Here is a 13,025-nt window from a genome sequence, read left to right on the forward strand (position 1 = left end):
GCTACTAGATGTTTATAGCAAGTTGGCACTCTTAGTTAAAGCTAGCTATTTATACTATTAATTGTAACTAACTAAAGCAATATGTGATCTCTCATTCTATTCTATTGAATAAGCAATAGCAAGTTCTCTGTTTGGTTCATTTCTCTCTTCACTCTAACCACTTCCTAACTTCTGAGTTGTTCATATTAAATAGTCCACAAAGTATACTAGAATTAAAATCATTCAGATATATATTTTGTATATAGTGCTGATTGACGGATAAACTATGAGGATTCAGGTGTCATATGAGGAATCAATACAACAAATTCATTTTACATGAACAGAACCCAACTCACTCACTCACACGCAATTATTAATTGACAAGCTCTCAGATAACAGCTAAACACTTGAGACAATCCACTATTACATTTCATCACTTTAGATTTGTTCCCTCATCAAGATCTCATACATATATAGAAACATTGTTCAAGGAAAAGGTGCCCTGAGTATCATCTCACTATCCACAATGTCAATGGCAAACCCTTTGCCATGCTGCTTCCAATAATCAGCGAAAGGGCTAATCATCTCAGGCTCAGGAATCTCAAGCCTTGAGGTCTTATAGCTGTCTGAGGCAATATGATACTTTGCATCCCTCTGATGCACCAGATCTGGCCTCACCAGCCCAGGCTTCACCCCTTGTAGTGACATCATTAGTGCTGGTGCACCCAGTGGAACCCTATCTCCTGAACCAATAATAAACATAAAATTAAGCTTAATTAAACTCCAACAATAAAATAACACAAAGATTGTTAACCTCTGTCGGCCTGCCAAGTACACCAGAATTTTCCATAGGATTTAGCAAGGTTTTCAAGCTCAGGCATGGCAATCATCTCTGGAACTCTTGGGCTTATTAATAGACCCATCTTGACCTGCACCATCCAAATCAGTCTAAGATAAAATATTTATGACACAGGGAAACAAAATAAAAACAGAGAATGAAGTGAAAAACCTCATAAGCATGAGAGTGCCAAAGCTTCTTCTCCTCGTCAGGCAGATCTTCAAAGATCCTATCAGAAACGATGTACTCCACACCTGCCACACATTCATATGGAGTGAGCGAGTCAGTTTAAATAACAAGAAGAAACATGCATGGGAAGTGAGGGAGTAATTAGACCAAGGAGGCGGGCATTGGCGTCGTCGGAGTCGTAGACAGCGCACTGGAGGAAGTCCTGGTTGAGGCGGGAGCAGTAGTGGTGAGTCTCGATCTGGCGAGACATGTCGTGGCTGTAGATGGCGAAGGAGCAAACATGCTGGCTGAACTGTTTCACGGGTTTGAGGGACTGAAGCATCATGGCGCCCTTGTCTAGCATGTGCTGCCCCACACTCATGGATTGCCCCAGTGGTGTGGGGTCCGGTGACTTGTCCGCCGAAGCCATTACTGTTGTGTTGGAAGAGATGAGAGTGAATTGGAAATGATATAGAGGAAGGAAAAGGGGACGTGGTAGGCATGCAAGGTGCATTACGTGGCTTAGACTTGTTAATTACTTGTCAGGTTATGTTGCCATTTGTGAAGCTTTGGGAACTTGGACACCTTTACATAACTACAAACAACTTTATCAACTTCAACTAGTAGTGACGTAATAATGAGTCTTGAATAACCCTGTAACGATTTTTACTTACCGTTATCAATAGTTTTTTTTTCTTACCAGCAGGTTTAACTTTCACAAATCTCAAAATGAATAATATATACATAATATGAAGACAAAATCATAATAAAAAAACATTGAATGTAGAAAAAAGATTAAAATGGAGATTAATTTCTCTCAAAAGGTATGGAGTCGATAGTAAGATCCATATGTGGATTGTGAAAATCTTGAGACAAAAAAGCCTCCAAATTGTGAGGAATAGAAAAAGAGGCTCACAAAACAACCAACAATTATTTACTCCTTATGATAACCCATCTTTATTACTTTTTTTTTTCTTCTTCCTTGAAAACAATAATCATTCCTTTGATTTTGAATTGTCATCTGGCACTATAGGTTGTTGAGGCCGGTACTTATACATCTTTGAAACAAACAAATAGATTATGAAGTTGATGAAGCTCACCACAGATAGGAACAAGTAGAAAAGGTTTAGATGGTTTCTGTTAATGTTGTTTCCTGCTAACCATCCCCTACTATTAGTGTGATGCTTGGTTGCACCATTCACACATTTCACCACAATAGTACTTAGAAAATACCCGAGTGCCATTGAAGTCCAGAGGAAGCATGTTGATGTAGATTTAAGCCCTTTTGGTGCTTCTGAATAGAAAAACTGAAGCAACCCCACATAGGTAAACATGTCAGCTATGCCAAATATGAAGTATTGAAAAGAAAGCCAGAATGTGCTTATTGGCAATGGCTGAAGTACTGGTATAGCATCAAGCATGTTATGGTCTCTTGCGACTTGTTTTCTCTTCACTTCCATTATTGAAGCCGCTGCCATTGATATGCAAGAGAGTACTAGACCTACTCCTATGCGCTGCAAGTGCGTGACTCCAGTGGGAATACCGGTGAATCTGCGCAAAAGAGGCACAAAGATGCGGTCGTAGATTGGAACAATTATGATTAAGAACGTGACTGGGATGATTGGGAGGGATGCTGGTGGGATGTGGAAATTATTGATGAATCTGGTGTCCATTGTATAGCCTTGTTGGATAGAAAATGTTTGGAGTTGAGCCAGGCAAAGGGTCATTATGATTGTGCAGCAGAAAATGGGGACCATGCTAAGAAGGATTTTCGCATTTTCTACTTGTGTAACTCTGCAAAGCTTCCATGGGCTTTGAGCCTCTGGTTTCTCAGATTGATCATTAGGTTTTGTTTGGATGGCTGCTTTGTCCAAAAACCTGTGAAAAAAGAAGCTTCTGTTCAGAACTACAAAACCAAAGACATTGGAATTGGAATGATATATACTAATTGCAAATGTTGAGTTCTTTGACCAATATGGCACATTTTTCATAGCCAAGATCTTTTAGGGTTCATCAAAGTGTAGACTATCCAAATCCACATGTTTTAATTAATTTACAAAATATCGATATTATTAGACCTTTTACTCTAGCCTTGTATCAATTTTACTTCTTTATTATGGCAAAGAGGCATGCAATAGAACTATATGTGTGCTTTAACAGTTACAAGAAGGAAAATTGAACCTGTAAATATCTCTATGAGGTAGAAACTCTGTTTCCAAAGCAGCTTCCTTGTCCTGCTCAATCTCATATAGTTCTGCAGGATCTTCAGGAAGGGTAAGTCTTCTATTCCGGATTGCAGCAACATAGACCTGGAAATTAAAAAACATGAATAAGTGCAATGAGGAGTTTGCAACCATTATAGACATCATCGTCTGGGGTATTAAGCTTATCGAAATTCGAGAGTAATGCTGATTAAGTTAAAACTTAAAACCAACACCACTGAGGCATGTATACAACAGATACCTGCACGATCTCAAGTAAAGCACTTGATCCTTTAGCAGGATGAATTCTGTATAGTGGCAATGCAACAGCAAAGATAATGATGCCAAGTAACATAGCAATGGTGCCAATCCCAAATCCCCAATCCCATCCTTTATGGATTTGTATCCACACAATGAAGGTTAAACTGACAGCACCACCAAGGCACACTGCAAGCAAGAGTGTGTTGAAGAATGTTGACATCAGCCTTGATTCTTTTGGGTCTGTTTCATCAAACTGGTCAGCACCATGTGATGGCAAAGAAGCTTTGACCCCTGCACTTCCAAATGCCAACAAGTACAAGCCAATGTAGAGAAATGCTTCTTGGCCTCTTTTGAGTTTCTCACAGTGGAATCTTGGATCAAACACATTGCAAGGGGGCGGCTTAAGGCTAGAATAGTGCGCTTGTACCGTGATCAATGCAAGTCCCTGCATAACATAGTTCACATTTCACAATATCACCTCAAATTTTCATTCAGACATTATTACAAGCAGTTGATAGTCATAATTACTACTTACTACCGTACATGTTATCTTAAACTAGAAAATGTATTCCTAATTGTTTTTTTTTTGAAAAAAGTGAATTAAAAATTAAATTCTATTTGTTATAAAAAAAATTAAAATATATAACCACGAGGATAAAGGTTTAATTATGTGATGCTATAAAATACAGTATATGGCAATAAATTTGTTGTTTACAATCCAAATGTACAATTTGGTCAGCTTGTTTTAAATTTTAATATGATTTTGCGCGTGTGTGTCTGAAGATAAAAAAAACCACATACAGAGTACAGACAATAAGAACACCCAATTTTGCTGATCTACACATAAAACTATGTTAATATGTTAATTTTAAAAAATACTAATAACTATATATTCATAACTATGTTTGACCACAATGATAAATTGATAACCAAGTGCTTATGTGTATATATATATAATTAAAGGCGAGAGGAAGTTTAATTAAGCTAACTTGAGTCTATTCTGTCTATATATGAACTCTATAATTTGTCACGAATTTGAGTGTGGTTATTATTTAGGGTTAAATTTAAATATCATAATAATGAAATATTTTTTTAAAAGTATTATTTCATTACTTTATTTTTCGACATAAATACGTATATTTTGTATAATACGAAAACATAATGTATAGGTGCTAATTTAACTGTACCAGAAAGTCGAGGGAGCCAGAAATAAGAACGGATTTGTATCTGCCAAGCCAGGTGTCAGCAACGATGGCGACCAAAAGGGCGAGGATGTAGCTTACACCCAGATAGGTGGTGAGCATGTTAGCCGCATCTGCCAGATCATAGTGCATTTCTCCGTTGAAGTATGGCACCCCGTTCACCGCCAGCGAGAATGTCGCCAAGTTCTCGAAACCAAGCGTCACTGCATCCATCCATTCCATGCATAACGCACGTGACCATATCAAATTCATTTTACTATTCACCCATAATAGTTGGTAAAAATTTACGTACAATTATATTATTTTTATATAAAATTATTTATTAAAAATTATTAAATGATTTGATATATTTAATTAAATTATTATCTAATAAATTTTAACTATCAATTTTATATAAAAATAACTCTATATGAACTAAAATAATTAGGGACATACAAATACTTAACCCTAAAATTTTAGGATGTACCTAGCATGGGGATTGCAGCTATCATTCCACCATGCTTATTTTTGAGAGCTCTTCTTCCTTTCCAATCAACCTTTCCATCTACCGCCATCAGCTGCTCCAGCTCCACCGCCTCCACCTTCGAATTCCCATCGACCACTTCAGAAGTTTCCTGCATGTATATATGATAACGAATGAATGTGTATATAACAAGTAACAAGAAGAAAAATCAAAACTAGAAAACTTATGGTGGAAACTCAGGTACAGTCAATTTTACGTGAAGTTGATATCTGAGAGTCGTTAGATGATTTGACTGATTTAACTAAATTTTCATCTAACGACTCTCAGGTATCAACTTCACGTGAAGTCGACTGTACCTGAGTTTTCACCAAAACTTATTAACTGATGAGCTTTTTCTAGCCAATATAAAAGATACCATTTCCAATACAAATAATGAATATGCTGATCTTGTGCAGAAGATACAAATTTAGAAACGCAGCAAGCAAGACCAACTCCCTCTCCTTATATAATGTGAAAAATGCTTATCAAAAAGTATATTAATTAAGTATTTCTTAATCATAAAGATAATACAATGATTCCCTTTAATAGACAATAATAACGAGCACATCAAGTGCCTCACTCGACAAAGATGGACATGGTTGTAGCTGATTCTTCCTAGTCAGAATATACACTCTTCTTGGTTGGTAGCAAATTGCATTACATTGAAAAAGCCGACTTTACAATATAATAGCTATATATTTAGTGGCGGTTCTACATGGGTCCATCCGTCACAATATCCTTAGTTTAGTTTCCTCTTCTTTCATATATTTTTAATTTAATCCCATGCCTTAGCTTATGAGCATTTAACTAACGATATGATCACAATCTCGCTTAGTTATTCTCTAGAAAAATTCTCGTGGATTTGTAACAACAACAAAACCAGCCTGTTTGGGATATACCAAGTTACGTTTTTTTGTTTTTTATTGTTTGATTTTACGAGGTTTATTAATAATTATCGTGGTGTTTGTTCGAAAATGTTAATAGAGAAGTATAATCAATTAGCTTAATATTAGCCATGGAAAATAATGAGAGACTAATATGGATTTTAGGCTGCGTTTGTTTTCAGAGACGGGACATTCAGACAGGGACACGGAAATACAAAATCGTGTTTAACAGATAAGACATGGACAGAAATATTGTGTTCAGGACACTGAATTAGTGTATTTTGTGTCCATCCTCATAGGAAGGACACAAAAACACTAACAAGATATACAACTTATTTTTTTATATTTTTTTCATTATTCTTGTTAATTTTTTATAATTATATTTTTTATTATTATATTTTTTTTCTCAAATTTGTTGAATAAAAAAATAGAATAAATTAGATGTTCATAATTTATTCTAGATTATCATTAACCAGAATATAAGAACACAAAATTTTGTGTTTTTGTCCTTTGTATCTTATTTTGAATGTTTTGTCTTGTCCTCTTCTCAAAAACAAACGCAGCCTTAGCTATTATTATTGTTGTCACACTATGAGTGCAATATGTATCCAAAGCATCTCTTTAGAAATCTTGAGAAATGATATCTTTTAGTGGTAAGAATTAAATAAACTGAATAATACAGTCAATGAAGTACTAAAAAAATGTCACTGAAAAGAGCATTTTGTTGTTATGTTTTCCTTTCCATATTAATTATGTCAACGGTTCACACCATAATATACACATATAAGTTAAGATGATGGAGAAAATTGTACTATATATGATATGATATGATGCATTATTGATATGTTTTGAGTAGGGGACCAGAGCCCTCCTGGTTGCTTCTACTTCTGTCTCTCATCAACTTGACTCGGCAAATGTCTCAAATTATCTGATAGAAAATTTCAAGTAACAGCTGTATAATCATTTTTGTTGGGGCTGAGTTGAGTTGTTGAGTTGTTGAGTTGTTAAGTATATTGGTGTGTAAACATAAGCTTGATTGTTGAATCCTGTCACTGTTAGTTAACTAAAATAATGTTGAGTTTATCTTTAGATGAAAATGTTGAATATAAAACAAATGGTAACTGTCTTTATGTAATGATGTCACTGTAAACAAAATTGAATTCAAAATCATTAGCATAATCAATGATTTGCATGATCATCATCATCTAAACTAATAAGGCAAAAGTACACCAAAAAAATATCTCAACCGGTTCCCTGTGCAAAGAATGCTTGACCTTGACTATTGTTTCTAGTGTGAAGGGGAAAAAAAAAAAAAAAATAACACATTTTTGGGGAGAAGAGGGAGTGGGGGATATGAATCAGTAGTTTAGCAAAGAGTACTTTATCCTCAGTACAATTTTTCCTTTGTCAACTCCAAGCTTAGCACCAGTAACTAACCAATGACCAGGAATATCTTGGGGCCCTTTTGACATTTCTGTCATGTCCACAATTTTGGCTAATTTTCCAATGTGAATTGAACTATCTTCCTTCTTATCTTCAGAGGCTTTCTTTGTTACTGATGATGATGCGCCATCGGATCTTTGTGCTGCAGGAGTAGAGGGGTTATGATCCCATACAGATCGCCGTATCGTGCATCCTGGAACCTTGGAGAAGAGGAGCTTGAGGTGCAAAACATTTTTGGCACCAAAGTCCCAAACACCAAGCTGTGCTCCTGTGACAATGTGGACACCAGAGAGGTCGCCAATGCTAGTCTCAGTGTACTCGATTGGAGCGGTGCTTACGTGGGAGAAGTTCTTCCATTTAATTGGCTCAAACCACCGGCTGTCCTGCTCTTCAGGACCATGCCACTTGGGAGCACCTATGGCCATGTGTGTGTCCCAGTGAGGTTGAAGGTTTTTCGGGAGCGAGACTAAATGCTGCAAATGAATCGCGAGACGATTCAGTTTGGTGCCTTCTAAGCTAAGTCTTAGCCCAGTGACAGGTTTTCGTCCAACAGTTACCTGCACACCAAGTCTTGTTATTGGCTAGGAAGAAATATACCAAAGGTTTGTGATCTATAGTTTACAATGCCACCAACAATGTGATTGTGGAATCATAAGCTTAGTTCAACAGTTTTATAACTTGGTTGCAACATATTAAAGATTAATGCTGGTACATCTTTCCAAAAGAACATGAATAAGGTAGTTAGCAATACAGAATAAAATGATAGTTTTAGCACCTATCCTATGTTCTTAAAATGTGCATGATCCTTTTCGTCATAATATGATTGCGATGTTCAATCAAGTAGGATTTTAGTAAACATTAACAATACCTGATCTGGACTGACATAAAGCTTTGGTCCCATCAAGCTGAAATGGAGGGTCGGACAGACGGGCTCCTTTCTTTGTAGATTGTTCTGCTCCGGTGCCCAAGCGCGAGTAATTTGGAAATCCAAGAAATACTGTAGATCTTCAATGGGTGGTTTGTCTGGTGGATATAGAAGAGTGGTGAATTACAATAACATATTGTTCTACTTCTAAGTACTGCTAATCACACTTGTCCAGCAATCTGTCCATAACCAATGCATCTAACAACAGAGTATCATTGTATCAATAATTTGATGAAGACTTACACTCAAGATATAGATCAATAGCACGGCTCAAATGCTTTACACCGGGCACTCCTTCAAGAAGGGAAACAATTGGAGTAAATGTCATGTTAATGATATCGGGTGCCGATTTAACAGTCTCCACCCATTTAGTGTGACTTTGCTCAAGATCATCACCTCCTCTCCTCCTAAAAATCACAGTAACATCCTGTAGCAACAAAATGAAAGATCACTTCACTCAGATTCCTATATTTTCTACATTACATCAGTGACTCAATGATTTTCAAAGGGAGAATGAAATAGGAAGAAATAACAAAATTAGTGCAACAAAGCTAGGCAGGAATGTATTTGCATAAGAAAAAATGTGAGTAATAATGGGAACATGGCATTTCTTAAAACTAACCTTCTCCTTGTACTTTAAAGGACCAGAACCAGATGTGTTTTTGACATCAAGAAACCTATCATTTCCAATGTCATTTAAGTAGTTCTCAATGTCTGAGGCAGACAAACTAGATGAATGGTGCTGCCTGATATACACTACGTCTCTTCCGCCAACTGTTGCAGATGTAACAATGTGGGTACCATAATTCTCAATAAAACTGAGAAGAATAAAGGGCAGAGGTTTCTGATTAGAACTTGAATATATAACTCTTCCTTTTTGGATTTTTGAGGGAAAAGGAACCAAGTATTTTGGACAATAAACTTAAGTCATGACAAAAATGCCTTGTAATATCTACTGTCATAATACTGCAACCAAGAAAAATTCCACTGCCTTTTGTACAATATAATGGAACGACATCGGCGGCATGCAACATTTTGTCATTGTCAGACCTAACAAGCCAAAACCATTGCCTAGAGCAAAAGTAACTAGATTTTATCTACAGGAAAAGATAAGAGTTTGGTTTACCTTGCCAAGGAAGCAGGATCCCAAGAGTAAGGAACAGCGCGTTTGACTTGATCATTCAAATCCAAACTTAGTTTGGTTAATTTAACTTCAACCAGTGGAATGAAATATCCAATCATAGCAAGGGATTTGGTGGCTGCAGCATCAACCGTCCAGGAGCCAGTAAAATTGAACATGGAATTAAAACTTCCAAGTGGAATTTGTCCTTTAACACCTGATTTCTCATTGAAATATTTCGCCATCTGAAAAATTCAGTCATCAAATAAGGCCACCACAACTTCTAAATTGGTTATACAACAAGCCTGCATCTTTCATTTCTAAGAAAACAAGAACAATTGTTATAGGAAAAATAATACATTACGATAACTAGGCATTATTTTCTATTTATATGGAAAGATTATATTATCAGAACAATGTAACAGAACAGGCTCAACCATCACTTGTCAAAACAAAGTTCCTCATTATTATCATCACTCGTGCACATTAATGTATCATAGTCTCATGCCATGTCTTTTTCAGGTCCCTCTTCCCCTTTTTGTTTGGCATCACACTTGGATTCCACATCTTACCAGGGCCTGCAAATTCCTGTTACATATTATGAACTACTACACTTCAATACTTCTAAAGAATTTGGGAACTTGCTGCTCCATTTGCCAGATTCATGGATACTTATAAATAAATCCAATTTTTCAATCCTTAAAAGAATTCAACATTCTACTCCCAGAATAATATTCAAACAAATTTCTACATCCTCTCAGGCCGATATACTGGTTCGAGATTAGGACAAACAACAGAACCATATTTGGTAGAAATTTTGCTATAAATTTGCAATGCTTGTAAGACAAAATGAAGTTTTGTCAGAGCTTGAGAAAAACAATTTACAGTTGTCAAGTGCCAACCAACTTAAGATGATAGGGTCTAATTCAAATAAGTGTATTGCTTCAGGTCCATCAATTGGCAAGAATAAAAATGCAACTTGGGAGGCCACATAAAAATTTCACTTTAACTATCCGGTTCTTATTTCAGGAAATCAATGACATAGAGCCACTTTAATTGCTACAAACCACATCTTCATATGTCATAGACCCCCACCCTATTCCAAGTGATATATCCAGAAAATGCAGCAAGGAACAGAAGATTCCATATTAGATTGAGTTGGGTAACGAATCAAGAAAACACAGTCCAACACATTGACCAACCCACCAACCAACCAAAAAACAGTAACAATAGAGAACAGGGAAAAATGAGCCAAAAAAAGGGGAAATTCTTATATGCCCAGGTTGCCCTTTTCCTTCATTTCTAAGAAGAAATTCCCCAGAAGCAAAACAAATCAAAATCAAAATCTAGAAACCATATAAAAATAATTCACCTCATGGAAGCTACACACAGGGGTCTTGTTTATATCACCCTTGCCATTCCCATAGGAGCAATCAATGTCCACAGAAACATTGGGAACAAGAACACCATGGGAAACAGCAAGATCCCTTGTATTCCCCTCATCAAGATGAACAAGCCTCGACCCTGGTGCCCCTTTGCAGTATAGAAGCCTAATATCAGATGTTACATCAAAGCCACGACCTATAGCTTGGATTGAATTTGCAAGTGTGGCTGCTAGTGAATCAGAGCTCCTCAATGAAACCGATGGGTCTTCCATCATCATGGTCAAAGAACATAAGAAGAGCAAGAAGAAGGTGTTGGAATTGGTGAAGCGGTGATGATGATGAAGTAGTAGAAGAATATGAGCAATAACAACAGCATTTGATGTTATGTGCTCACAAGAAGAAGAAGAAGAACAACATGGCTTTGTTTTTTTCTTTGAAGGTTGGACCTTGTAGTTGTTGTTGGTGAGCTTCGAAGGTTGTTCTTTCTTCTAAAAGGCAACTGTTTGAGTTTGACTGTTAATCATCTACTGTCTGAAAACGCGTTTTTTTTTTCCATCCTTTCCCTTTGCATATTTTTTTTCACTTTTAGATTCTGAGTTGACTATTTTTTTGGTTTATGACTTTATGTTATTAGATATTTTCACTCTTAAAATGGTGATTTTTTTTTTGCCTACGTTATTTCCTAACTCGACAGATCAAGAACTAATTCATCACGGATAAATTGTTACATGTACAAGATAAGATTCGAACCTCTAACACTTGCTTAAACAGACGAATGAACTGACCACTCGACCAACTCAAATTGGTTATTTTTTTTTTATTACTAGGCTTAGAATAAGGCAATAACATCACTTTCTAAAATTTGGAACAATCTCGCTATGTTACATTGTTACTAACAATATTTTTTGTTGGGTATATGAAGATGGTAAGATGACAAAATCTTATATTTGTGTAGTGGTTTCAAGGCACGATTAGATCGCTTTCTTTAGAGAGATATTTGTCCTCACACTTAGTTGCTATAGGGTTGATGACAATACTCTCCCAAAATACAATGAAATCTAAGAATTTCTTAATTAGCAATAGTAAGAAATTCTCAACTCTCTTGAACAAAGAAAATCTCTTAATAGTAGTGTAAATTGTACGCTTAGTACTTCATATCTGAAATAGTGGACAAGGACTTGTTTATACATATTGCACGTAGCAATTATGATTAGTTACGTATACAAATGGTTGTGTCATTTCTATTGCCAATAGATACAATGTTTTGAACATATACAACTCTTAAAGAGTTGTGTCCCTTTAGTCAATAGACATAGTGTTTTGAACATACACAATCCTTAAAAGGTTGTGTCCCTTCAACCAAATGGTACAAAACGGTTAGTAACCGTTTATTAATATTAATAATATTAATAATAATATTAATAATATTAATTAATCAAATTTGTAAATACCTTTCATTTCTATCAACATATACCAACTTTTATTTATAATTGTGTTTAATAGAAATGTTTTTGTGGACGTGTCTAATAAAAATATCTTTTTTATGACCATATTTAATAAAAATGTCTTTATAAATATATTTTCTAAATATATCTCTTTATATATGTATTTAAAATATAATAATTAATTATTATTAATAATAAATTGACAGATAATATATTCGTTCCTATATTTTTCCAATTTAAAAACATCTTTGGATGCGATTATGTTTTTACATAAAGTAGTATTATTTTTCAACAATAAAAATGAAATAAAGCATTAGAAAAATGATTGATTCCAAGTTTCCAACTCGTACATAAAAATGGAGAATGTAGCTGACCATTCGAGTATGATTTTAATATTCCTTGTTGATTTTAATCCCTTCTCTTATCTCTATATCTTATACATGAAGTTGGGATGTACTACACGCAATAAAAGGAAAATGAATTTGACTAGTCATACTAATCTCATTTAATCAACAAAACAAAAATAACAAGGGGTTATATTTTTATCTTATAGTAACCAAAAATATTTCCATGTGTTTAATAACAAGTATTGACTTACACAAGCAAAGAGTTGAGTGCAGATCAATAAATAAATAAGAGATAGGTTTCTAAAAATTATACCATCTATATTTA

The 13,025-nt window shown here is 35.3% G+C and overlaps 3 protein-coding genes across 3 annotated transcripts; all 3 read right to left on the minus strand.

Annotated features, from left to right (window-relative positions):
* Nucleotides 1–41: 41 nt before the first annotated feature.
* LOC130955503 (oil body-associated protein 2C-like) lies at nt 42–1,700 on the minus strand. Its single transcript, XM_057882373.1, has 4 exons — nt 1,154–1,700; nt 989–1,071; nt 794–908; nt 42–722 (listed from the first exon to the last, which is right to left on the minus strand). Exons 1-4 carry the CDS (start codon nt 1,497–1,499, stop codon nt 466–468), a joined length of 801 nt encoding a protein of 266 aa, XP_057738356.1. The 5' UTR covers nt 1,500–1,700; the 3' UTR covers nt 42–465.
* A 122-nt stretch (nt 1,701–1,822) lies between these two features.
* Nucleotides 1,823–5,612, minus strand: LOC130955501 (protein NRT1/ PTR FAMILY 4.5-like). The gene is made up of 6 exons (XM_057882371.1): nt 5,528–5,612; nt 5,116–5,263; nt 4,635–4,852; nt 3,449–3,892; nt 3,167–3,294; nt 1,823–2,863 (listed from the first exon to the last, which is right to left on the minus strand). Exons 1-6 carry the CDS (start codon nt 5,528–5,530, stop codon nt 1,981–1,983), a joined length of 1,824 nt encoding a protein of 607 aa, XP_057738354.1. The 5' UTR covers nt 5,531–5,612; the 3' UTR covers nt 1,823–1,980.
* A 1,522-nt stretch (nt 5,613–7,134) lies between these two features.
* LOC130955502 (MACPF domain-containing protein CAD1-like) lies at nt 7,135–11,406 on the minus strand. Its single transcript, XM_057882372.1, has 6 exons — nt 10,896–11,406; nt 9,530–9,768; nt 9,026–9,221; nt 8,647–8,830; nt 8,347–8,501; nt 7,135–8,035 (listed from the first exon to the last, which is right to left on the minus strand). Exons 1-6 carry the CDS (start codon nt 11,184–11,186, stop codon nt 7,394–7,396), a joined length of 1,707 nt encoding a protein of 568 aa, XP_057738355.1. The 5' UTR covers nt 11,187–11,406; the 3' UTR covers nt 7,135–7,393.
* Between the last annotated feature and the right edge of the window lie 1,619 nt (nt 11,407–13,025).

The sequence above is a fragment of the Arachis stenosperma genome, chromosome 10 (genome assembly GCF_014773155.1).
Source record: "Arachis stenosperma cultivar V10309 chromosome 10, arast.V10309.gnm1.PFL2, whole genome shotgun sequence".
Taxonomy (NCBI): Eukaryota; Viridiplantae; Streptophyta; class Magnoliopsida; order Fabales; family Fabaceae; genus Arachis; species Arachis stenosperma.

Excerpts from the sequence above, each read along its gene's own strand:
- LOC130955503 (XM_057882373.1), bottom strand. The coding sequence starts at position 1,499 with ATGCACCTTGCATGCCTACCACGTCCCCTTTTCCTTCCTCTATATCAT. Across the intron at positions 909-988 it reads GGCACTCTCATGCTTATGAG|GTCAAGATGGGTCTATTAAT; the intron begins GTTTTTCACTTC and ends TGGATGGTGCAG. Across the intron at positions 723-793 it reads TACTTGGCAGGCCGACAGAG|GAGATAGGGTTCCACTGGGT; the intron begins GTTAACAATCTT and ends TTATTGGTTCAG.
- LOC130955501 (XM_057882371.1), bottom strand. Across the intron at positions 4,853-5,115 it reads AGCTGCAATCCCCATGCTAG|TGACGCTTGGTTTCGAGAAC; the intron begins GTACATCCTAAA and ends GGATGGATGCAG. Across the intron at positions 3,893-4,634 it reads CTGGCTCCCTCGACTTTCTG|GGACTTGCATTGATCACGGT; the intron begins GTACAGTTAAAT and ends TATGTTATGCAG.
- LOC130955502 (XM_057882372.1), bottom strand. The coding sequence starts at position 11,186 with ATGATGATGGAAGACCCATCGGTTTCATTGAGGAGCTCTGATTCACTA. Across the intron at positions 9,222-9,529 it reads GATCCTGCTTCCTTGGCAAG|TTTTATTGAGAATTATGGTA; the intron begins GTAAACCAAACT and ends TATTCTTCTCAG. Across the intron at positions 8,502-8,646 it reads TATTGATCTATATCTTGAGT|ACAAACCACCCATTGAAGAT; the intron begins GTAAGTCTTCAT and ends TATATCCACCAG.